This window comes from Rhamphochromis sp. 'chilingali' (genome assembly GCF_963969265.1).
Source record: "Rhamphochromis sp. 'chilingali' genome assembly, chromosome: 10".
NCBI lineage: Eukaryota > Metazoa > Chordata > Actinopteri > Cichliformes > Cichlidae > Rhamphochromis > Rhamphochromis sp. 'chilingali'.
This window is the reverse complement of record NC_137937.1, coordinates 10,155,572-10,181,688: the sequence shown is the minus strand read 5'-3', so window position 1 is coordinate 10,181,688 and position 26,117 is coordinate 10,155,572. Positions and strand designations below refer to the sequence as shown.

Here is a 26,117-nt window from a genome sequence, read left to right as displayed (position 1 = left end):
CAATAGGGGGTCCATGACCCTCTTGGGGGACACTCCCATAGGGCTTGCTTAAAATCTGGGTTCGGGTCTTCCTCCCCTCACACTCAACTGGTGATGATAGATGGCTGCACTCACTAAGCCTGGTTCTCAGAGGTTTCTTCCTGTTAAAAGGGAGTTTTTCCTTCCCACTGTCGCTAAAGTGCTTGCTCATAGGGGGTCATATGATTGTTGGGTTTTTCTCTGTATCTATGAAGCACCTTGAGGCGACTTATGTTGTGATTTGGCGCTATATAAATAAAACTGAATTGAATTGAACTCATTGTGAAATCTAGCCCCACCCTATCATGTGATTTCCTGAGGTCAAATGGCCCAGGATGTGAGTAGGCGTTAAGGCATCTGGAAAGGGATCTCATGACTGGATGGCAGACAGTTGGTGTCGTAAACCACCGCCTCTGTTCAAAGATGGTCATTCACAGTGGACATAGATGGCTTCTTTCACTCCTCTTTCAAACCATCTGTCTTCTCTGTTCAAAATGTGAACATTGGCATCCTCGAAGGAGTGACCTTTTTCCTTTAGATGCAGATGGACTGCTGAGTCTCGTCCTGTCGAGGTGGCTCTTCTGTGTTGTGCCATGCGTTTATAAAGTGGCTATTTGGTCTCTCCAATGTAAAGGTCTGAGCATTCCTTGCATCATTTTGCCACAACTATTTGCAGAGTGCCTTTCTAGAGACTCAAACATAACTAGCTAATTGACTGATACCCAGTTCATAACTAGGTGGGGTCAACTATTCCACAACAAATTAAGGAAATACAAGAGCTGGAGTGATTTTCAAGCATTTGATAGCTTATCATTTGATCATTCAAGATGAAATCGAAGGAAAGGAATGCACTGCCCAGCTCACCAACTTCCAAAGGCCTGGAAGAGCATAGACAGCCACTGTATGATTGCATACTTTGTTCCTTGGTTAATACAAACATCTTCATAACATCTACTCATATTCTCTGCTTTTGAGACCCCGAAAAAGTACAAAAATTGTTGTAATCCCCAAACAGTTAAGAAAATACTTTTGGCAATGTTGTAAAGTTTGTAGAGTGAAGATCTCAGGTGCAGGCTCATAGGCAGGCAGGGATTAAATGGAAACAGCTCTTTATTGAAAGCGACCCATATTTTAAGCAAGCCCTATGGGGGTGTCCCCCAAGAGAGTCATGGACCCTCTATTGATCCTCTACCTACTCCACCAATCTGCCCCTGTCACGGTCCGTGGAGATAGACCGTGTGGGAATGTGTGTGTTGGACCCAGACGCGAACACAAGGGAAGATGCAGGAGTGGATTAAACAAAAGCGAGCCTTTTATTATGGCTGATAACAGAACAAACCAGAGCGAGGGCAGTATAAGGGTAATAGTTCAAACAGAAAACCTAAACTGGACATAAACTAAGAAAAAGCTATGGCTGGAGATACGGAACACAGGGGGTGGTAACACAGACGACGCGACACAGACTACATGAAACACAGAGACTAAATACACAAGAGGGATGATCAGGGGAAGTGGCCACACATGGGAACACAGCTGACACAGATAAACATAACAAGACATGGCAGGAGTAAACAACACTGACGGGAGACTGTCAAAGTAAAACAGGAAGTACACAGGTGCAAACAGGAGGAGAGAGAGAGCACGGGCATAGTGGGCTGGGGAAACATGGAATGAAACAAGGAGGGGAGATGAGGGCTCACAGATACATAGAGGGGCACACAGGGGATAAAAGTCACAAGGGGAAGTCAAATAAGGAACACCACAACAGGACAACTTAGGAAACATGGCCTAAATAAGGAACGAAATACAAAAATACAAGAAACTAAGAATACTGGGCCCACATGGCCCAGGACCATGACATCCCCAAAGTAACCCTTCACCTGAAACCTTGGCTGATTGTGACCCACACTCATTTTTAAACCTTGGCTCATGTGATTAGGTAGAGGATCATTAGGGGGTCCATGACCTTCTTGGTGGGACACTCCCATAGGGCATAAAATCTGAGACTTTCCACCAACTGAAAAAGCTTCTCAGATGAGAGGTGAAACATCTTCAAGCAACTTAAAGAAGTCCAGATGCTTTTCTTTCCAAGCTCCTCAGACTGGCAGCTAAGAAACTACAAATAAACTTAATGGCTAGGATGCATGTAGGCAGGGAACAGGCAGCATGCTTGTAAGGTTGACGGGATGATGTAAGGTTATTAGTGAGATGTGAAATGCAAAGGAACACAGCTAGAACTACATGGGGAAATGAGACCAGGGAAAGTGAAAAACTCTAAACGCACAAGACGAAGGTTACAAAAATGAAAGAGGAAATAACTAAACGGGAACATCATAGATGGAGACAATACACAGGGAACACTAGTAAGGCAAGGTAAACTGAAAGAAGGAATATCATAAGCATAACAGTAACTGGAAAAAAGCACAACACAGAAAAACACAATGCCAACTAAGAAACAGACCGACAATAACTAATAAAGAGAACTTGAAAAGCCCAAAATGCTTAACTGAGGGTCAATGACCCAGGCACCGTGACCGTTACATACCTTGAATTAAAGGTGAAAATCTGCACTTCACATCACAACCTGGGCGATTGTGCATTTTAAATCAGAGGCAAATTTTTTTTAAAAACAAACCCCAAAAAGTGTAGTTGGGGTTCTTATGAGTCAAACTGAAAAATAGCTGAAAACGAGGAATTCAAATCAATCAGTTTTATTAATGGACACATTTCATTCATTCAGCAAGGAACAGACAGATAACAGAAAGTTACTTCAAATTTGTGAAATGAGCAGAAGAGAAGAGAGCAGGACAAAAACGCACATGAGTACCAAGAATTCTTATCATGTGACACGACCTGCAGGTAACATACGCTCATTTCACGTGAACGTATCAGCAGGCTGTCTTAAAAAATAAATAAATAAATAAAGGCAGTGCATGCATGTACACATGCAGGACATTAGGGAGCACAATAGATTTAGATCTCACACAAACAGACTTGTCTACATTCATGTACACACACATAAGTGTCCAACAGGACGGGCTACCGGCTGTAGCACATGCAGCACTAAGACTGAAAATCCTTTAATTTAATGAAAAACACTGGAAATACAAAAAAAAAACAAAAAAACAACACTCACGGCTAAAGCACACAGGCAGTTGTGTAATTGCAGGGGAGTGTCAGTGTTGCATGCTGGCTGTGGTGAACTTTAAATCAGACATTTGTACAATATTTGAAGAGCACATTGTCAGCAGTCCCCACCCGTCCTCTTAAGGCAGTTAGAAAAGAGGTGTAGAGTGTTCATATTGTTCGTAGGAGCAGCTGCATTGGTGTGGAAAAATGCGAGAAGCAAAAAACAAAAAAAGAATAAGTCCAAATGACTATTCTTGCTTTAAATAACATAGGTATTGCATTCGCTTCAGCTAGCACTTAAGGCAAATATTTTCCCCCAAACAATCCTCACAAACAGTTTCCGTGGTTTACAATTCTACAGTGTAAACTGTAAACTATGGAAATCATCATATATGACAGTTTCATCACCAATAAGTTAACGTAATCACAAGAGTCACTGTGAGAAAAAAAAGGAAAGGGGCAAACACATTTGCAGTAAAAGAAGGAAACTGTCACATCTTTCAAACAAACCAAAAGTGGCCTATATGGTTTCCCTGCTCCTCACATATGAAGTGGGACTGGAAAATAATACAACATAAAGAAGTCCCGTTTGTTTTCACTTCTTCTTTAGTTGCCTAATATCACCACTTTAACCCAAAGAATTGAGAACAGGAAATTGTTTCACGCGCCCCGCTGCCTTTTGAAGAAAAACTGAGAAATTTCGTCGTTTAGACCCAGTTCAGTGAAAGCTTACACTTCTAATCTCTGTGAGAGAATAATTTAGACTTTTACAATTAAATTCTTCATCAGAGTTTAGCAAAGAAAGCAGTTTTAAAATATAGCAAAGACATCAAACGCACCAATATAATTTCATTCAAGCATTGGGACGTATTGGGACTTTGGGATGCACATAACACAAAAACATCACAAACAGAAAACTGAAAGGAATGTTAACCATCCCCAATGAGGAATTTCCTTGAGTCACTATAAGAGTGTTTCTATTTTCACTGCTGTCTGAGAAGCATTTTGTGTATTTGGGAGAGGTGTTATTGAGGATTAGAGGTTAGTGTAAGAATGAGAAATTCTTTGTGGCTTCACTATGTGTCCAATCACACACATGCACATGCATACGTGTGTGCGCTGTCTAACTGAGAAGCTCCAGGTATGTGACTGGCACTTTTCCTTTATGGTTTCCTTTCTCTCCAATCAGCCAGTCAGAGTCCATTCCAGGCACTGTGTAAACTGTGATGAGCTGTAACGCAGAAAGAAGGCGAGCATTCAAAATGTGCAAAACAGAGGCAAATGTAAATAATCAGCATTTTATAGTATAGTATATTAACCATATTATCCATATTTTATTCAACAGAAAACAGGAAAACACTGGGGGTAAATGGTGTCATCATATGGGGATTACATTCTTCTGTAACTCTACACATGTAACTGAGTAGCAATGTTTCTCACACATGCTTGTATTTCAATCCTTGAAATTATTTAGCTGCTTTCCAGGATCTTATTCATGCTCAGGTGTTGCAGGTGAACCCTAACTTCACTGTTTAGATCTGCAAGTAATGAAGAGGCTTCTCCTAGTCTAGCAAGAGTCAATAAGAAGGACCGTTCCATCAATCTACAACACATGATTGTGGACTCGGAGTTCATCTGGAATATAAAACACAACATCATAAACAGAAGGCTATTGCACTTGAATATAAATTCCATCTTAAAACCAAAAGGGGACCATAAACCTGCATAAACACAGAATAAACATAAAGATTGTTGAAAGACAACCTCAGAACTAAAGGCAGGAAATGTTGTATCAAGCCTACCCTGAGAAATAACAGAAAGCTAAACACCAACAAAGAATATAGAGCCATGAAGTGATGAGCGAAACTAAAAAAAACTTCCCTAAAACTCAAAATCCTGGGTCCCAGATCCAGGGACAATGACAATCTGCTCACCCCCCACCAACTGGTTGCGGCAGCTGGCTGCTACTCTCTGAGCCTGGTTCTGCCAGAGGCTTCTTCCTGTTCAAAGGGAGTTTTTCCTTCCCACGGTCACCAAATGCTTGTTCACATGCAAGTTCACAATATAAAGCGCCTTGCGGTGGCGGTTATTATTATTGGCTCTATATGAATAAAATTTAATTGAACTGAATTGAACAAAAGTCACACCATTTCAGTTCCCTTGTTATTCACAAGGGGCTTAACTCCTAATTGCCCACCAGTGAGGACAAAGGCAGAGTTACTCATGATGCTCTCCTGGCTTCATTTCTTTCATATAATTACTCCGAAACTCAAACCCAGGGTATGTTAAGCTTTTCTAATTTGTCTACTTTGTCTCTTTTGTCACCTATGTCCCCAAAGCCACCCTGCTTTTCAACTTCAGCCAATAAGACCATTTCCCAAACCCATAAACATAAACTACACTCTTTTCACTTACAGTCATTTATTCACCTTTCACCAACTTTAATTTCAAAACTGTGTCATTTGTGTATATTTGTGTTATTTGTGTATATACTGTATACTCTGTGTATTTACTATCTCTTATTGCCTGTTTATGCCCTGTCCTTAGCTTCAACGTCATGCTGCTCTGTTGTATGTTAATTGCCCCTTGGGGATAAATAAAGTCTTTCTGATTCTGATTCCTGTTACACAGGTCATCCAGATCTGCTCACAATATAATGAATGTCTCAGTTCCTAAAATTTATCAAGGGGAAAGAAGCAGGAAGGAAGAGGAAAAAAGGAACCTTACTGGAGAAACCAACTGATGACGCACAAGCGTATCATTTGAGGAAGTGTTTTAAATTCAGCATATAAAAGAGACACTGGACACAGCTGACATACAAACCACAGCAGGGCGAGATTTCTCAAACCCCTTTGTGGTGTTCATAAATTGTTTCAGTTTTTTTAGATGATCAAACTTTCAATATGTGAGTGTGATTAAAAAGCGCAGCTCTGTCTGACTCAGAGTTATGACTGAAATCTAAATGCTGTGTGTATCTACGTGTCTGCTGACACTGTAGAGTTGGAATGAACACATGGATGCTTTCTCAGATTATTTTTTAAATCATCTGTGAATGACATGATGATATTGAGAAATGAAAATATGCTAGTAACTCAGCAAACGTTTACTAAAAAGGTCATGCACAGTCTTTCCAAAGAACAAAGTGTATCTGGATAAAAGCATAGCAACATCATGCCAGGAGTTCAGTTAAAATTTTCTGCATCTTTAACTGAACTCCTAATTTGTTTACAATTAATCTACAAACTATCCAATGTTGATCAAAGTCATCTCTTGTTGATTTTGTCACTAGCTCCTTTTTAATTTGCATGAAGCTTGGAACTACATTTGAAACACAATATCTGCGAACATATTTTATCTGTTTTTGAAATCAAAATTAAAACAGGAACCTAAAATATGTGGTTTTTACATGGATCACTTAACATCACTGATAAGCTGTACCTTATTAAGGTCCAATACATGTTTCCCATCCTTTAAATTTAATTTTCAAACAATTATGAGAAAAGCTTTTCATCAGGGGACAACAGAGGTTGTGATGCAAAGTTCTATAAATCATGAATATTTCTGTTGTTGGCTATAAAAGACCCCACAATTTATTTTTTACTTGAATTTATTTTATTACATACAACTGCTTAGGCTGTATCAGCTGCCTGTTTTTCCAGTTACCCGTACTCATTAGTACACTCTATGTGGACTGCACAGCTTTTGCCACATTGGAGTAATTTTGGTGGCCAGTCACTCTCAGGAAGATTCAAGGTTTCTTCAGTTGTGAGTGATGGCTCGCACTGTGGTTCGTTGGAGTCCAAGAGCCTTAGGGTTTTGTAACTTCACACTGTCACGCAGGTTCCATGTAACAGATTACTTGACTCTTAAGGTCCAGCAGTAATCAGGCCTGATTGTGTCTAGTGAAACTGAACTCAGCTTTCAAAAAAAGCATCGTGGGAGAGTGGTGGGAATTACTTTTACACATAGGGCATGTCCATGACTAATGTTACAGTGGAATGCTGATTTTCTTTTTAATCTTTATACTTTTAACGGGTGTACATTTGTATACGTCTCTGCATGTGAACAGCAAGATTGTTGTACTTGTTTCCATCATCAGAAAAGAAAATACACACAAACAAAAGATTAAAGATCCGGGAAAGTGTAAGTGCATTACATAATTACAAGCAGCAAATGCCACATGACCGAGCCTATTGTTTAGACCAAGCCCTGAAGAGATTTCTGGCCAGAGACCAACAGCCATATACTGGCTGCCTAGTTCCAGGCTGATGATGAAACCTCACCTCGTCAGCCAGAAGGGAGAGCTCACTGGAATCCGCTGCATCGTAATCATAAAGGACTCTGGCTTTGCGGGTTCCTGTAGCTGGTGCTTGAACTTCTTCGATCTTAAGGGTGTCAGTTTCCACTGGGCTGCTGCTGCCTTCTGTCACCATACTGGGAGTAGCAATGGCGTTTGTGGAGTTCAGTGCGAAAGCATTAGGAAGCCTGGGGGGGAGAGGTAGATGTGATGGTCTGAATATCCAGAACATGTAGAACACTAATAAACTAAAATAATAAAAAATGGGCAAAACTTTGTTTAAAAAACTAAATAAACAGCTTTTTCTGCATCTACACTGTTATAACTTGAAGCAATGCATACAATATATTATATGCTGCAAAGTGAAAAAAAAATACAATATTTGTATGCATGTTGAAAAATGTATAATATTTTTTAATTATGGCTTTTGGCACTCAGCAGTGCCAAATAAGTAGCTTTTTGTAGATTTTCAGCCAAAATAGAAATGCACAATGGAATGCAGAAACTACTCCAAGAGAAATCATCGTGGTGTTGCAGAGTCGTCTAACATGAACACAAAGCAACAAAAGGGTGAAAGGTGAAAAAAAATATGATTAATGATGCCATTCTATGATTGTATTTAGACTTTTTATTCTTAATTTTACTTTATCCATTGTTGTAAATCATAAAATGTGGATCATAAAATGTTACATAGAGGATGCCAATCTTTACCATTTTGAGTAACACAGAATATTGCAGGGAAGAATGACAAGATAAAGAGTTGCTGCAGTCCGGTGGTTATGTGAAGAGCAGCAGGATAAAGGTTCTTAGCATACTAGTGAAGTTAAATAAAAAGTGCTTCTCCAATGCCACGGGAAAAAGCATGATAAGGCTTGATAAGGGTTATACCAGTTGCCTAGTTGTCCTATGTTGGACATGGTTCGTAGAAACTGCTACAGTGTAATTATATTAGTTATTAGTTTATATATTTTAAGAACTATATTGTTATCTGTTTTTAATCAGTTATGAGTAGATCGTTGTGTCATTGTGTTAACCGAAGTGTTTGGCATTACAACTTCAGGCTTGGGGTATAAAGGATACAGGCTATCAATTCTCACCAAGCACGAAGCTGAATGAATCAAACCATCCACCCACATCACCCCCCATTTTACTCTCACCTTCCCAGCTCTTTCTGTAGCTCCTGCATGTGGAGGTGACACTGCTTGTAATAAGCTGCTTGGGCCTCCACAAATTCATGCAGGCAGCGCAAATGATTCACCTGAAAATAAGAATCAGCAGTCATTCTTAAAGGATCACAACGATGTGATTGGATTTTTTTTACACTGATAAAACCTCTACCACAATGTGTGAAAACAATATTTAATATACAATTATCCATCTATCTATGGTTCCTGAGCCACCCTTCTCTTTGGTGACAGTGCTTCAAACCCTTGGCCTTCCCATATGGAAAAGATATATATAAATCTTATAAAGTTTGTTTCTGTCTTGTGTGAAACTTGTATGAAAAGCATATAAGAGTGAAAACAGATATAAGATCCCTTGAAAAATTATATAATGAAACTTGTATGTTTTGGATACTTACTAAAACAATGTATGAAAGTAATGAGAAAGTGGCCACTTTCATGAGTAAATCATGTAAGCCTTATATGATTTACTCATGAAAGTGGCCACTTTCATGAGTAATCACATATAAGTTTTTACTATTTCTTTTCCATATGGGTTCTCTCAATGAGCTTCATATTTTAAGAACTATATTGTTATCAGTTTTTAATCAGTTATGAGTAGAAATGGTTTTCACTTCACATTTGTGCCTTGTCAGGGTTCAGTTGTGGAATTTCTTGCTTTCTTATTGGGGTTTGGACCATCAGTTTATGTTGTGGAGAAATCAGGTTGGTACAGCCATATTTGACAACTGTTAGAATTCAAATTCAGAAAGTTCTCAGAAAGTTTGGGTCAGCAACTCTCTTTCCGGTCTCCGTTCCACCTCCACTGGCTCCCCCTAGGGCTGTGTGCTCTCCCCCCTGCTCTTCATCCTCTACACCGATGACTGCAGATCCAAACAGCCTAACTGTCACCTGATGAAATATGCTGACGATACAGTTCTCCTGTCACTGCTGTCAGGCCCCTCACAACACCACGGTCCCGCTCTTCAGGAGTTTGTAGAGTGGTGTGACAGCTCCAAGCTTGGTTGCCCAAGGACACAACGACCGAGACTGTCGCAGCCGGGGCTCGAACTTCCGATTACAGGACGAACTGCCAACTCTTGAGCCACGATCGCCCCTATCATCAATGACCCCTCTCACATTCTTCACCCCACATTTCAATGGCTCCCCTCTGGGCAGCGCCTCCGTGGAATTTCGTGCAGCACTGAGAGGATGAGAGCCACCTTTGTCCCCAAAGCCACCCTGCTTTTTAACTCCAGCCGATAAGACCATTTCCAGAAACATAAACTACTCTACACTCTTTTATACTGCTGACACTTAATTCACTTTTAGTCACTTACAGTCATTTATATACCTATTCAGTGACTTTAATTTTAAAACTGTGTAATTTTATACATGTGTATATACTGTATATACTGTGTATTTATTATCTCAATTTTTATTGCCTGTGCTTATCTTCAGCGTCATGCTGCTCTGTTGTATCTTAATTGTCCCTTGGGGATAAATAAAGTCTTTCTGATTCTGATTCTGATATTATGGCATGAACCAATCAGCTAACCAAAGGGAAATGACAGTCCATCATTACTTTAAGAACTGAAGGTCAGTCAGTCTGGAAAATTTCTAAAACTTTGGATGTGTCTCCAAGTACAGTTACAAAAACCATCAAGTGCTACGATGAAACTGGTTCACACGAGGAACGCCCCAGAAAAGGACGACCAACAGTCACCTCTGCTGCTGAGTCTAAATTCATCCAGCCTCAGAATTCGCAAGTTAACAGCACCTCAGATTAGAGAATAGATAAATGCCACACAGAGTTCCAGAAGCAGACACATCTCTACATCAACTGTTCAGAGGAGACTGTGTGAATCACCCTTTATGGTCAAATAGCTGCTAAGAAACCACTACTAAGGAAAAGCAACAAACAAAAGAGATTTGTTTGAACCAAGAAACACAAGGAATGGACAACAGACCAGTGGAAATCTGTGCTTTGGTCTGATGAGTCTAAATTTAAGATTTTGGTTCCACCCGCTGTGTCGTTGTGCGACGCAGAAAAAGTGAACGGATGGACTCCACAAGCATGGTTCCCACCTTGAAGCATGAAGGAGGAGGTGTGATGGTGTGGGGGTGCTTTGCTGGTGACACTATTGGGGATTTATTCAAAACCGAAGGTACACTGAACCAGCATGGCTACCACAGCATCCTGCAGCGACGTGCCATCCCATCCGGCCCCTCACAACACCATGGGCCCGCTCTTCGGGAGTTTTTAGAGTGGTGTGACAGCTTCAAACTTGAACTGAACGTGAGCAAAACCAAAGAGATGGTGGTGACCTTCTCCAGTAGGCAGAGGGATCTGGCTGCTTCAGTCACCACCACCATCCATGGGAAGCCAGTGGAGGAAGTTGAGGAGTACAAATACCTGGTAACCATCTTTGACAACCTCCTGAAATTCTCTGCCAACAAAGAGGAGATTCTCAGGAGGTGCCACCAACGGTTATACCTCCTTAGGAAACTCAACTCCGTTGGAGTCAGCACACCCATCATGATGACGTTTTACTATGCCTTCCTGCAAAGCATCATGATCTTCTCCATTACCTGCTGGTTCCACTCCGTCAGCTTTCAGAACAGGAACAGAACGCAGCACACTGTATCAGTGTGCTCTAAAATCATTGGCCTGCAAGTCAGAACTCTTGCACAGGTTTTCAGCCAACAGGCCCATAAGACAGGCAGCCAAAATCATCAATGACCCCTCTCATATTCTTCACCCCGCATTTCAATGGCTCCCCTCTGGGCGGCGCCTCCGCTGCACTTCCTGCAGGACTGAGAGGATGAGAGCCACCCCATCCTGTTTGCGTTTCGTTAGATTATCATTTATTTTTCAACAGCACAATAACCCCAAACACACCTCCAGGCTGTGTAAGGGCTATCTGACCAAGAAGGAGAGTGATGGAGTGCTGCACCAGATGGCCTCCACAGTCACCTGACCTAAACCCAGTCAAGATGGTTTGGTATGAGATAGACCGCAGAGTGAAGGCACAGTGAAGGGCCAACAAGTGCTCAGCATGTCTGGGAACCGTTGGAAAACCATTTCAGATGACTACCTTATGAAGCTCATTAAGACAATGCCAAGAGTTTGCAAAGCAGCAATCAAGGCAAAGGGTGGCTATTTGGAAGAATCTAAAATCTAAAATCTAAAAACCATTAATTGAGATGGTGTGTCCAAACTTTTGACTGGTAGTGTGTGTACTATATATCTATATGTAGTCTGAGCAAAGCTATTCTCTAATCTTAGGCGAGAGAAAAAAAACCTGTACTGTATTTACTTTGTAATTAATATTTAATGTTTACAGAGAAGAGCTCAGTGAAGTGTTTGACTATTGCCATCTATGGTTACACAAAGTTACTTTTTCTTTTGAAAGTTCAATGTCAAGGTTGTGTGTGGCTGGAGCTGACAGAAGTCGAGGCTGTGGGTGTGACTCACATACATGCGTACTACTGATGCCCTCCAAAAGCAATCGTGTGACCTCTGCTTGGCGATCAAACTCTGTTTGGGCTATTCGGAGCTCATGTTCAGCCTGAAATAATAAAAACAATAGTTATACAGTGATTATTCTATAATTATTAAGTAAGTCAAGAGTCTTAAACCTTTTCATTAGGGCTGGGTATCGTCACCGATTTCTAGAATCGATTCGATTCCGATTCACAAGGTTCTGAATCGATTCGATCCACGATTCGATTCGAATCGGGGAAATTTTTGCCTCAGACAGTCAGAAATATTATAATTCAGATCATGCATCAGTACATTTCCATATATTTATATCTATAAAAAGAAAGCTGACACTTGTGAGACTTTATCAAAGGTGTAAGCATCACAACAGATGCCTTTGTGTCAAAGTAGCTGAGAAACACAGAAAAACATGAAGGTGATTTTCCTCGGCAGAGATTTTATAAAAATATTTTGCAGTAGCTCAAAAACATAAGAAAACAATTAATCAACATATGAACATTACCTGATGCTGCTGAAGTGAAGCAGAGCAAATTTACAGAAGTTTTATTAGAGACCAGGCTAAACGTTTTGCAATTTTGCATAATTTTAAAAAGTTTAAATTTGTTCAGTAGACTATTCAACAGCAGAAATGAGGTTTTCTTTTCAGAAGTAAGTAAAAGGGAAAAAAAACAGCGTCCGACAGCGCTGTAAACAACGGTAGACTTGTGCACAAGTGAATAATGCAGAAAACAGATTTTTAGATGGGAGACTGTTCTTGAAGTATACTGAGAGAGAGAGAGGGAGAGCTGTGCATGAAGTGTGATTTTATCGTGGTGGAAGCAAAACAGCAAAAGTCAGAGGGAATCCATGACAATGTTTATGTGAAGCATAGTTTGGATCTTCTTTTGCTGCTGGTTCAGTCAATATTGTTTGGAGAGAGATAAAAACCTACAGCTCAGAATCTAGCGCAAAAAGGGAGTAAACACAAAGCACGGACCCGGCGAAACATCAGAATCAGTGAGCTGTTGGCTTTCAGCCCCGACCGTGTCCATGCCGTCAGGTGAGAAAGGCGACGTCTCACTGATTCTGATCCGTCGGCGGATCCGCGCTTTGTGTTTGCGTCTTTGTGCAGAATCCGTGTACCTGCTCTCATTTACTGTTTTAGCTGTTTGGTGGTTGTTTTTGAGAGGTTTAACCTGAGATTCTAGCGTTTCGGGCAAAACAAATTTACATTAAAAAATCGATTCAGGATTTTAATGAGTTGATATCACATTATCCAAGCTAGAATCGATTTTAATTGATAAATCAATAATCAAAATCCACCCCTACTTTTCATATCCTACAGTCCTCAGAAGACAAAAGCTCCAGCTTCATTCACCCAGATGACGTTAATTCTTTTGCATTGCTGGGATGTACAGCGTTTGACACTATGTGCTCCGAAAAGAGTAAAAGCTGGTAGGAGGTCTATGGTAATTAAGTTTAAGAGTCACCTTAAATCGTGGCCCGTTGAAAACAAGCACATGTTTGTTTAAGGCACACTGGTATCTCAATCTAATGACCAGACAGACAATTGACAAAGTACACAACTCACACACAATCATACTTACTTTCTCCACTTCCTCGGTCCAGAGCTGATGGGCCAAAAACATGCGGCATAAGAAGAGAAAATTTAGTTATAACATGAAAATCCTAGAATAACTTCACCATGGTCACCTAGAACCAGCACCTGAGGTCGTTACTAAATAAAACCTACCACCCTGTTTTCACAAAGGTTAACACACTGTTTAAAATGTAAACTACACAATGTTAACTCTACATTTAATTGAAAAGTAGTAAAAAAAGAATAACAAGAAATGTTGAAACAATATTTCTAGTTATTGCTTTTTTAGAACTAAATCTCATTCTAAATTCTGATACTCATTCTCACTCTGATACTAAAAACGCATCTATGATCTTAGTTTAAATATTTTAATATTAAAAAAGACATTTAATTCTGTGCATATTGTCAAAATGTTACCTGAATTATCTGTATTAGATGTTTTTAAACTCTGAAATCTTGACACTGAATAAATATTCATATTTATGAATTTTGAAACTGATATAACAAACACACACACACACACACGTCTGGTGTTGCTATCCTCGTCGGGACATCTCATTGACATGCTTTCCCTAGCCGCTTAGCCTAACCCTATCATCAAAAATCAATGTGTACCCCTGACCCTTACCCTAAACCTAACGATAACCCAATTGCAACCCTGACACAACCACATTTTGAGCTTGAAAAATGCCTTGCCTTCAACCCAGTACACACACACACACACACACACACACACACACACACACACACACACACACACACACACACACACACACACACACACACACACACACACACACACACACACACACTTTTAGTCACACCCAGCAGGTGTGGTTTGGCATTGCTCAAAAGTAAGTGACAGACTGCTAGATTTAAACCAATGAACAACATCACTCTAGGATGTGGGACGTTTGTTATCAATGGTATGACAACAATCATTCACAATACATAATACAGTGATATGACACATAAGGATGCTATGCAAACTGCCACCAGTAATGATTACGGGTAATAAACATTCTTACCGGACTGACACACCTCCAGTCAAACATTAATGAAGCATAGCTTCACAGCTACCTGAACTACTTGCCAGCATGACAAAGTATATCGATTTCTGAATTGCCTCAAGTTTAATTATGAATCATAAAAAGTCAGTGAACTATGCATTGGTCATAAGAGTGAAAGATCAACTTGACAAACAGAAGATGAAAAAGTATCGCATAATGACATAGGTTTGTGTTATTTTTCTCATCAGTATTTAATAAAGCAAGATTGTCTTCTTACCGCAGAGGCACTGGCAGAAAGCACATAGTTGCGAGGTCTGGTTTCCTGAAAATCTGGAGCTGTCTACAGAAACAGTACAGTTATTTTTTTTGTTGTTGTTGCTTACTCAGTGTAAACAAGGCACTGCTACTAAAAAGAATTCCTCCAAATTACAATCAGAAAAGCACAGCACTCATAATAATTGCAGAAGTGTGACAGTTTGCTGGTGATTAACATCTGTCAACATTTCTTTAAACGGAACACTGACATATTTTTTATTTATTCATACGCATGCTAACATGCATTCTGGTTGCAAAAGTTACTGAAAATGAAGGATAAAAGTGCAACAAAAGTCCTGTTTAACAGTGAAAAACAAAAACAAGCTTCAAGAGAGGTTATCAACTACAAGGGTCTGCCACTAACTATGAAGGGGAAAGTAGCAGAAGAGGTTTTTGTACTTGTTTCATATCATTCATTAGGTTTAACTGAGAGCAGTAGTGGCATTTAGTGAGGCATCTGGATGCAGCCTGATTCCTTTTGCAGAGTGGCTCTGTGTGCCACAAAGGTTACAGTTTTACAGCAAGAACATGCCTATATTTGCAGTAATATATAATCAGCTCCTAAGGACTTCATGAATATCCAAGTACATTTTCTGATGCCTATTGACAGACATATGCACAGATGCTGTACGGTTACTGTTGTTCATTTGAACTATGAATCACTGCGGCTGCCATATTGTTCAGCAAGTGCTGGGCATCCTAAGGCATGTGTTTGTGGCATCAGAGGTCTATACACACAGGCACATAAATAGGGCTCAGACCCCAGTGCTGAAAAAGGTGGCAGTGACAGATCCTACATCTCCCTGTACATATATCTATCTATCTATCTATCTATCTATCTATCTATCTATCTATATATATATATATATATATATATATATATATATATGTACTGTATGGATGCTTGGCTAGGAAATTGAACACAGCCCTAGAGGCCGTAGGGACAAAATAGAGATCTCCATCAATACATAGTATCTATCTGTGTATCCATGAAAATATTCTCAATCTTCAGTGAAAATGAGCACTAAGTTAAAGATATTTGTAAAGAAAAGTCACTGCAATATTAAACAGGGATGCATTCTCCATACTCTGCTTAAGAAATCCAAGGTCCCTTGATGATCCAGGATCGTGTAATCCTGATAATACTGATTCACTTAATGATCAAAGTAGCAGCACACTAAGGACATTAGAACAACAACTAAAGGAAAATACAAAGAAATTCAGGTATGTTATTTATTTATTTAGCTGATTTGTTAGTTTATACAAAAGAGGGCAACTAATGTTCTTTTAAAGAAAAAGGGATGCAGGCTGAATTGAAAAAAAAAAAACCCTCACATTTACCCTTTATGAACTGAATACATTGTTCATCGCGGAAGCGAGCATTCCTTCCACGCTGCCAGGAAGCAGGAGAGCTGACTTTATTTCCGGCAAAGTCAGCTCATTGAACATTCCCACTGTTTTTGTGGTCTTGTGGTGTGCCTTCTGTATTTCCTGCCTAATAGGTTGCAATAACTGAGTCAGGGAATGCTAAAGAGGGACTGTGCAATGTTCTCAGTTCCTGAATTGTGTCATGGTCAACAGTGAGTTTAATAAGACAGTCATTAAGTCTTGTTTATGTTAAATAAATCTGCTCCCAAGTAGCTTCCCTTGACAGCAATCACATATCTGCTGTGAAAAACCAAAATATCAACGACCAAATCATAAAAACTACACATATAGAATCCATGCAGAGGGGCCCCCAGGTGAGATACTAAATGGTAAATGACACTGTGTGAGTTGCTTTTTAATTAACACAGTTTGCCAAATTTGACTAATCGCCACATTCCGTCGTAATGTAATAGTCAAGCCTTGTCTGTGAAAACTTCACTTATTAACAGTAAAACCTGAAGTAACAGCAGAAAATTAAATCGAGCCAAAGCAAGTATGACAAGAAAAACAACCCAAGACATGCATCCAAGAGTTTAAAAGACATGTCCTCAATACTCACTTCCCCTTCGCACTGCAAAGAATGCATAAACAGTTAGTTATGGTTAATCCAAGCATCGCCAAAGATTAATCATCTGAATTATTGAGGTAATGCGTGTGGGAATTTGATTGTGAGCCGCTTATGAACTCACCGCGGCCTTTGCTTCAGCCACCTTTGCCTTCTTCACTCGTGTTTTACAGGCATCAAGGTCCAGGCGAAGATTCTCCAGAAGGCGACGTTCTTTCTATACCGTAAAAAGGACAAAACACAAACTAAGCAGCAGGCAAACATTAATGACATGCAGAAGTAGCATTTAAATACATGCATAGTAAAAGCAGGGAGTGAATGAGAAATGCTGAATGCATCATGGGAAGTCTTCCAGCAGCCTGTAGCAGCAAAGCTAAGGGATTCATCTGATTTAGTCCTAATCACAAAAGTTAACAAAAAAAGCAACGTTTATAGTTCAAGCAGGTTATAAGGCTACTAACTTACTGGGACATGTAACATTTAATACATGCTGTGGTGTCAGACAACATAGAAACAACAACAATGCTGACCTCTGCTGGTTTGCTCATATGTTACAAGGAAAACACTCACGCTCACTGGCGGTTTGTAAACAGTGAAAAACAGTATTTAAACATACTGGCTGATGTATGTTTAAAAGTATCTTTTAAGTCACATTCAAGGTCATATTCATTTACAGACAGTGGCAAGAAAGCTTGCATTTTGAATCAAGTAACGTTCCAAGGTCATGATGATTGTGCAATATTCTGTGATGCAAGTGGCCTCAGTTTGCAGATTCTCCTGATATCTCTCTAACCCACAGCTCAGGTGTGCAGCAGCACTTCTGAGAGCTTAATGACTCAGCTTTCACCAACTCATTCTGAAAACATAACATTTCTTTACGGAAATTCGCCACAGGAATTAGTACCACAATTTACCAAAAAAAACCAAACACTGATGTTTTCAATAAGACTTGAAACTTGCGATTGAGACCATAATCCCATCAGGTGAGATGAAATGTCTTTTCCCCCCAGTGCATACAGAGGAGTTCATCCCTTCTGGAACTTCCATGTTGGCTTCAGGAAGTTCGTCCATCTTTTATATACGGTCTATATCATTTTGCTCTCTTTTGCAATAGGTTAGTGATTCACTGGATAAATATAATTTCTTCATGATTCCTTCTTACTCAGTGAGGGGACAAATGAACAAAAGCTCACTAACAAGAAAAATAAAGAACTCGCAGATGTGAACATAGCTGACACAGCAGACAGTAAGTAAAGTACATTGAAGAGCTAATAAATTGAATAATAAAGTTAATACACAGATACACACACCAATGGCATACATAATGTTTTTTGATATGTTCATAGAGATTTTTCTTTTTTCAGTTATACTGATATCAAGATGTATTGTACATTATTGTCTTGCAACATACTGAGTATCACAGAATCACTTTGTCGTGATACAGTGTGTGGTATATTGTATATATTGGAAGTATGACTCAAACAACATTGGAATAGATGTGATATTCCAGACTCACTGAAATAGTTCTCCAGTCTCCTTCCAGAAAGTTCCTGAGAGGCGTAAGAAAGCTGATGGCTGACGTCTGGAGGAACTCTTTCTCTGCTTCTCCTAATCTTTTCTCACACTCCCCCACCTTCTCCAAAGTGTTCCCTGGAAGAAACACATTAGATCTACTCACCAAAAAGACTCCCACCATGCTGTAAGCACACCATAGCATTGGTAAAGAAGAGAGAATTGAAACTTTTTTGAATGAATGTCATGGCATGCCCATGTGCACATGCTAGTGTAGCCTTTGCACACTTGCATCTGGTTGCAGCAGAATAAAATGGATTAAACTATAAAATTTAAGTTTAGAACAAAGAAATTATTGTTTCCACAATTACAGTTCCAGTAAAAAATGAGGTGATGGCATTTATGTTACCTTTTCATGCCTTTCCTTCAGTGTGTATTATTGCGATGATTTTATAAGTGTGCTGTTAACAGCTCAAGGAAAACATTCATGAATCCTAACTACTATACTTCTGTTCTGTTTGTCTGCTTTAATCCATTTGAAATTAATGAGGCAGCATGGTGTTTGGCATTGATTATGCCCTCGCAGCAGCAGCAGCTTTTTCTGTGCTGCAGCAACACCACGTGGACAAACCACAGCCAGACCTACCTACGGTACACTGTAATGCTCAAATGGGTAGTGATGATTATATATATATATAAGTTTTTTCAGACACACAGCTAAAGCCAGTGTCAACTGTCATATCCAATTTGGGACCAATCAGATATTCCATTATGCAGTTACATGAGTTCGGAAGTAGCATCCTTCATTTAGCTTGGCATAATTTTGTAGTTGTTTTTTATGTATTTATTTTATAGATTTATGTGATATATCAAGGTATCTGTTGATTTAACAACTTTAGCAGAAAAAATATTATATACAAGAATCCATTTCATATTGTCAAGAGATTTATTCTAAATGACACTTCTTCAGCTGAGAGTCTAAGAGGAGAAAACACACACAGACGCTGCAGTTTTAACTTGCAAGGGCGTTTCGCAGAGCGCTCAAATCAGAGTGGGGGCCCTGTGAAATGTGCGCTCTGTTCTTGCAATTGTCTTTATTTATACACAAGAAAAATGAATACATTTTTTCAGTGACGTGAGCATGTGCGTATGTGATATTGGTCTTTTACATGGAATTCCAATAAAATTGATTCATGTTTGTGGCTGTAATGTGACAAAATGTGGGAAAGTTCAAGGGGGCGAATACTTTTGCAAGCCACTGTGTGTGTGTGTGTGTGTGTGCGAGGTCAGAACTGCTTGTTTGACTTCTTACTGTCGCTGTGGGAAGATTCAGATACAAATATCAGAACACGTTTCATAAAGGACAATCAGTTCTAAGCAGGGAAAAGGTCATCATGCAGTATTCTATCACATGTAAACTTATATCATTAAAAGCTTATACTGACTACTAAGTACAATTTTCCCTTAACACATATATATGACACATCACACAATGTGAAAAACATGTTGTGCTGTTCTACCTACAGTATACATTTTGGAAACTTTTCATGTTAAAGCTCATGAAATCCGGAAATCCAATCAAACCATCTTCTAAACCTTCTTTTTCACTCTTGCCATCTTTCTGTCACGGATCAGCCCTGACACGTATGTCCATCCACTCTACCTGCACTCTCTTCTTCACCTTTCATGTACACTGTCCATTGCTTCGGACAGCATTTAAACTCATCTACATTCATTATGTGCTTCTTGCAGCTTCACTGTTACCCCTGCCTCCCTCTCATTCATACACATGTATTCTGTACTGATTCTACTGATTGTCCTCATACCTCCACCTGCTCCAACTCTCACTACAGATCACAAACAGACATCATAGTCCTGCAAACATAATAGTTCACAGAGACTCCTGCCTGATCTGCATATAGACACAGTGCAACTCCTTCTGACCTTCTCTGTAGTTCTCCATCAAAACTCTCAAAGGCAACATTGCATCTGTAGCGCTCTTTCTTGGCATGAAGCCATACTGCTGCTCACTGATCATCACCTCTCTTCTTAATCTAGCTTCAACAACTCTTCCCCATACCCCAATTATATAGATGACCAGCTTTATCCCTTTGACATTACAATAGCTCTTCACATCACCCTTGTTTTTGAAAATCGGTACACTTCTATTTCTTAGGGTGCCCACTGTCTTCTCTCCTAGACATCTCCATACCCCCACATGTATGTCACTGGACCAATCGCCTTTCCACGCTTCAACATTTAAATAGCTGCCTTGCCCTTCTTACTAATTCTTTACGCTTCCTGATTCACAAACTTTCCTTCTCTCATTTTCCATGTTCCATCTTCTCAACACACGCTTTACTCCTTGATACATTTCCATCTCTGTGCTTTATCTCTCTGGCTATCCAATCGATACAAGTCCTTTGTCACATACAGTTTACTATAAGCCCTTTTTTTGCTTTACACCTAGCCTCCAAATATTCCTGTCTATTTTCATGCCACTTGTTTGCTGACTTCTTCCTTTTAATACTGTCCTGTACTTCTTCATTCCAATACCAAGTCCCTTGTCTTCTTTGCTCTGTCCAGGGGATACAACAAATAACTTCTTGGGAGTTTCACTCAAAATGTCTGGGAAGGAGATCTAAATGATAAGTTAAGTGCTCCTGCATAAATCTCATTCTCCTATTGATTTTTTTGTGACCTGGAATTCCTCCTCTGTGACACTGGTCACATTTGGCCCTGACTATTGATGCAGCAACAGAATGAGGTGCACAGACTAGCTCATTCAAAGCAGTATTGATTCTTAGATTTCCACACAGGGACATGATCACAGGGATCATGATCTGACACATATGCCTGTATTATGCAGTAGAGTGACCTACATGGTGACAGAACAGAGAGTTATGCAAGACAAATATGTATTTTCTTTCTATGTCTTTCTATACATAGAAAGACAATTCAGAAAAAACTACCTCCAGCGGAACAGAAACTTCTGGAAATTAACAAATTTTTGTTAGCAAGAGAACGGATAAAGCAATCTCCTTATTGGTTTCACTTTTTTCAGAGCACTATATTCTTACTCTCTCAGTATTGAATTATTCTAGTTACATCATGCTTGCAAGAATTACTTGCTTCAACTCTTCCCGATGCATATTTGCCATTTTGGCAGAATGTTGGCTATATCCATGTAAGCTAATACCAACATATACAAATAACAAAAGTCGCTTCAAGGCACTTGTAAGGTAAAGACTCTACAGTATTCTGAAAACGTGAACCAAATGAAATAGTATCAGTAAGCACTTTGCAGGAGAAGGAAGTTATAACTCGCTTTTAACAGGAAGGCAGAACCAGGTTTGCAGGGCAGCCATCTGCCCCGACAGGTTGGGGGTGAGGGGAAAGAGAAAACCAATAAGAGAGCATAATGAGACAGGATAGAACACACACTATGGGAGAGGCAAGACAAAATGTAAAACAAGCAGAAGAAAACATACAGTGCATCATGGGGACAGCTTGAGTTTACAGTGTCATAGATAACAGAAGGTTCAGAGTCACCTGAACCAACATCTTGATAAATGTTATCAAAAGGTGTCTTCATGCTCAATCATCCAGGTAAGGAAATCCCAAAAGGTTGATTCTGTTCATCTCGACGTAGCGTTTTAAAGGGGGGAAAGGTTCCATCACTCATCCGAGTGACTTCTTCAGTCTCAGCTGACTGCAGGTTTCCCCAACCTTATAAAGAGAACATTTGCATAATGACTGAAACTAGCCCACTGAATGAACAATGGGCTGTGAAAGCTGGGCAGGCGCCTAAAGAAAGCTCCAGCCAATCAAGGAGAGAAGGACAACTGCTGCCTAAATGAAAACCCGTAGTGATCCCGTATGTGTCAGGAGTATCGGAACAGTTGGGACGCACTTTTTCTTAACACCGCGTCTCTGTGGCTTTTAAACTTTAAAAATTGCTGCGCCAAAAATTGGTCCACCCCAAGGATCTGTTCCCCCGACACAAACAGAGCTATGTAGTGTACGCTGTTAAGTGCCAGGAGGATTGCTAGGATTTATACAGTGGGGAAACCAAACAACCTCTGGTAAAGCGGATGGCACAACACACAAGATTCACCTTGTCAGGCCAGGACTCTGCAGCCTATTTACACCTACAGGCCAGTTGACACTCTTTCACTGATGAGGATGTACACAAGTCAAGGAGTCATGGAGGCTATTTATGTGAAAAGGGAAAGACCATCTCTGAATCAAGGAGGGGGCCCAAGGGTACATCTATCGCCATCTCACAATGCAATGCTCTCACAATGCTGTGTGCCAACTCTCTGTGAATGGTACTCATGGCCATTGATCAGTGGGCTATGGTCATGAGAATTTGCATATTAATGATCAAACTGACCTCACAGCCCATTGTTCATTCAGTGCTGCTAGTTTCAGTCATTGTGCAAATGTACTGTTTATAAGGTTGGGGAAACCTGCAGTCAGCTGAGACTGTAGAAGTCAATTGGATGAGTGAAGAAACCTTTCTCCCACTGAAAACACTATGTTACTAGTGAACAGAATCAACCTTTTTGGAGTTATCAAAAGGTAAAGTTTAAAGTCTAATCTCAAAATTAGAGAGGGTGTTTGTCTCCAAAACACAGAGACCTGGCCTGGTTCCACAGGAAAGCCAGGTTTTTCATACCTCAAAGTTCTGCCTCCCATTCCACTTTTAAAAACTCTAGCAACCACAAGTCTGTAGCTTGTACAAATAGAGCTCTAACATGCTCTATCGATATTATAATGTCTTTCACATATGACTGGACCTGCTTATTCAAGACTTTGTTCGCGAGTAGAAGAATTTCAAATTTAATTCTGGATTTAACAGGAAGCCAATAAAGAAAATCCAGTATGGGAGAAATATGACAAATAGATTTCTTTATCATTAGAACTCTGGGCCTCCTCCAGTTGTTTTTCCTGATACAGAATTAATTAGAATTAATTAGAATTTTTTTTATTAACTCCTAGGACTTTGTTTGTTGGGAGTTTTTATACTCACCATATGGCATTCCAAGATCAAACTCTTTTGCTGCATCCTGCATATACTGACCCAGCAGCTCTGCATTAGTAACCCTGGACGGCACCTTCCAGTCCAGTTTTTCAAAAAGAAACTCCTCGATTCTGGCACCTGCAGTGAAAAATAAAGAAGAGTTTATTCATGGCACAACTGAGAAATAAAGAACCAGTTGAAATTCTTACCCACATGCTGATTAAATGAAAACTATATTCAGAAATAATGACCCTGTGTGGTCAAACCCTTCAGACTGCTCAGCACAACAGACAGACCGAATTACAGGGTGGACAGCTTTCAGCAAAATAAACAGCCACCACTATTACTGTTTAATAACCTGTAACCTCATTGGTAAATATCCATTTTGACACTTCTCAGCCTCCTTGTAGCTAAAAACAAATTCTATTTGAAACATAGTAGGGTAAAATTTCAAAGTTGCATGAAATGCAAAGAGTGATAATAGTGATAATAGTGATAATTTCATTTTAGAACAGTACTTAAGTAAGATGTATTCAGCCATATATATAAAATAAATTTCGTTTGTCAAAGCAAGTGCTGCTGTTGTTCAAAATCATGCGAAACTACATCTCTGAATATCATGGAATCTGGTAGCGAGGTGGTGCATAGGTGAAGGAAAAACCCTTCAAACTTTGGTGCAAATGTGCATCACTTGGCATGCAGGGAAAATTTCCCCTATGAGGCACTGCAGGTAACACAGTGTGGCAAGACAATACAAAGCATTTCTGGGTGTAGTCTTCATTTAATTTCATTTAATTTCTATATGAGATGTTTCTATGTCTGGCTGCAGCAACTGTAAATGAAAAGAAACACATGGAAAACGCAGGGAGACAAAATAGAATGAATACTTTGCAACAGGAAAAGGTTGAATGGATGCTACTCACATTTTCACTATGGTAAAAAAACAAAATAACCTCCAAAACATACCAGATAAGGGTCATTGAATTGACAATGAATTCTAAGTTTTCTGTTATTTTGTCCACCGCAATGTAGTCAGTACATAAAACCCACTTACTGCAGCCTTATAGCGTAGAATGAAATTGTTTGACACAAGCCCAACATCAGAAGCTCCTCAGAACAACCATTTTACGTCATGTAAGCCTTTAATTACCTGAATGTAGTCTATTATGCTTGAAACTCTAAATATGGAGCCAAACTGCTGAATTAATGTACAAAAGCTCAGACACTGTGATGACCCAAAGCAAAATGTTGTTTTCTTCTTACAGTACGATGATATGTTTGAGTCACTGATTCTCATAAACTCCTGCACACAGCCATTTCATACAAACTAAAATTCTGCTGCTCAGCTCTACATAACCAAAGCCAAAGAGAAACTAACAACCTTTACCAACAGACTGTTGTGCACACAAACTAAATATAAAAGATGGACATAGCAGTAGGACATAGCAGCATCACCCATTAGAAAGTGAGGTCTCGCTATGAAGCCTCAAGCTGAGGACTTTAGCCCTCACCATTATGGTGCTTTGGAATCAAACAATCTGGATCCGACTGAAAAACCAGGTGGCTTGTGAATGACACGGCAAAGCAAAACCGGCTTTATCCTCCTTTTTCACTCAAATAATTTGTTTTATTCAGTTAGACCTGAAACTAGTGACTGAGTGATTTAGGACACTTTTATTGGTTTTTTATTGGCTTTTTTCCAGCTTTTCTCTGGGTATTTTAGAGTTTTTCTTTAGAAATTCACTGCTTTTTCACTCATTTTCAGTCCCATCCTCATAACTTATCATTCTCAGAGTGTGCCATTTTGGTTTTTAAGGAACTGCATTGCATCCTGGGGTGTTGGGAATCTTGTCAAAAAGGATGGGAAAGGTTTGGCTAAGCAGTTTAGGTTGTGTTGTAGAATTAAGGTGGTCATGCCAAATACTGAGTTTCAAGCTTTGTTTTTGCCTTATATACTGTAACTCCATACATGTTTGCATATGTTATAATAAACTGTGATACACGTTCCCCATTTTTCTAGCAAAATAGAAATAAAGTAGGGTTGGCTCAACTGTTTTGCACACTACTGAATGCTGACTCATTCTTTTGACATAAATACAGAACTTAAAAAGCCATTCATCTTCATTTGTCATTTCCTCTTTGGTTTGCTACATGAAGCACAACATTTACAAGTGAGTCAAAGTCTACTGTTGCACTATAGCATGTACACCTGAAAAAAACATTAGCAGCATTAGCAGTGCATCACTTACACTAGCGCGTCACCATAACATTAACAAAGAGTTAACGGCACTAGATACTTTCTAATTGAAAGCTTGAAGTCCCACTGTAGTCCCCCGGGCCGCTCTACTATTGAACTAGCTACCAGTTTGGACTTAGCACGCTCACTACTTAAGTTTAAGGCTTCAAACTAACTTCAGACGAAGAGTTATTCAGCTCTTCGTAACTTCTATAGTTTGTCTTTTGTCCTGTCTCTCTTTGTTCCCCTTAAACCCAACCATTCGCAGCGTATTTCTGATCCTCCCGAAGCCAGGTATCTAAAGTAAACTGAGGCGACTCTTGTAAATTGGTGA

At 39.6% G+C, this 26,117-nt stretch overlaps 1 protein-coding gene across 4 annotated transcripts in view; it reads right to left on the bottom strand.

The window, feature by feature from the left end:
- The window catches only part of LOC308403607 (endophilin-B2-like), a 30,361-nt gene continuing 4,244 nt past the window's right edge, over window positions 1-26,117 (bottom strand). The window contains exons 4-13 of one of the 4 annotated variants that reach the window (XM_080893176.1): window positions 23,557-23,685; window positions 18,526-18,659; window positions 17,134-17,226; window positions 17,004-17,015; window positions 14,979-15,041; window positions 13,699-13,722; window positions 12,090-12,179; window positions 8,602-8,702; window positions 7,431-7,632; window positions 1-4,378 (exon numbers count right to left, since the gene is read on the bottom strand). In XM_080893176.1, the coding sequence (XP_080749302.1) occupies window positions 4,271-4,378; window positions 7,431-7,632; window positions 8,602-8,702; window positions 12,090-12,179; window positions 13,699-13,722; window positions 14,979-15,041; window positions 17,004-17,015; window positions 17,134-17,226; window positions 18,526-18,659; window positions 23,557-23,685 (956 nt within the window). In that variant the 3' untranslated portion in view covers window positions 1-4,270. The remainder of the gene's footprint in view (window positions 4,379-7,430; window positions 7,633-8,601; window positions 8,703-12,089; window positions 12,180-13,698; window positions 13,723-14,978; window positions 15,042-17,003; window positions 17,016-17,133; window positions 17,227-18,525; window positions 18,660-23,556; window positions 23,686-26,117) is intronic. The other 3 variants (XM_080893177.1, XM_080893178.1, XM_080893179.1) reach the window with 3 other exon arrangements.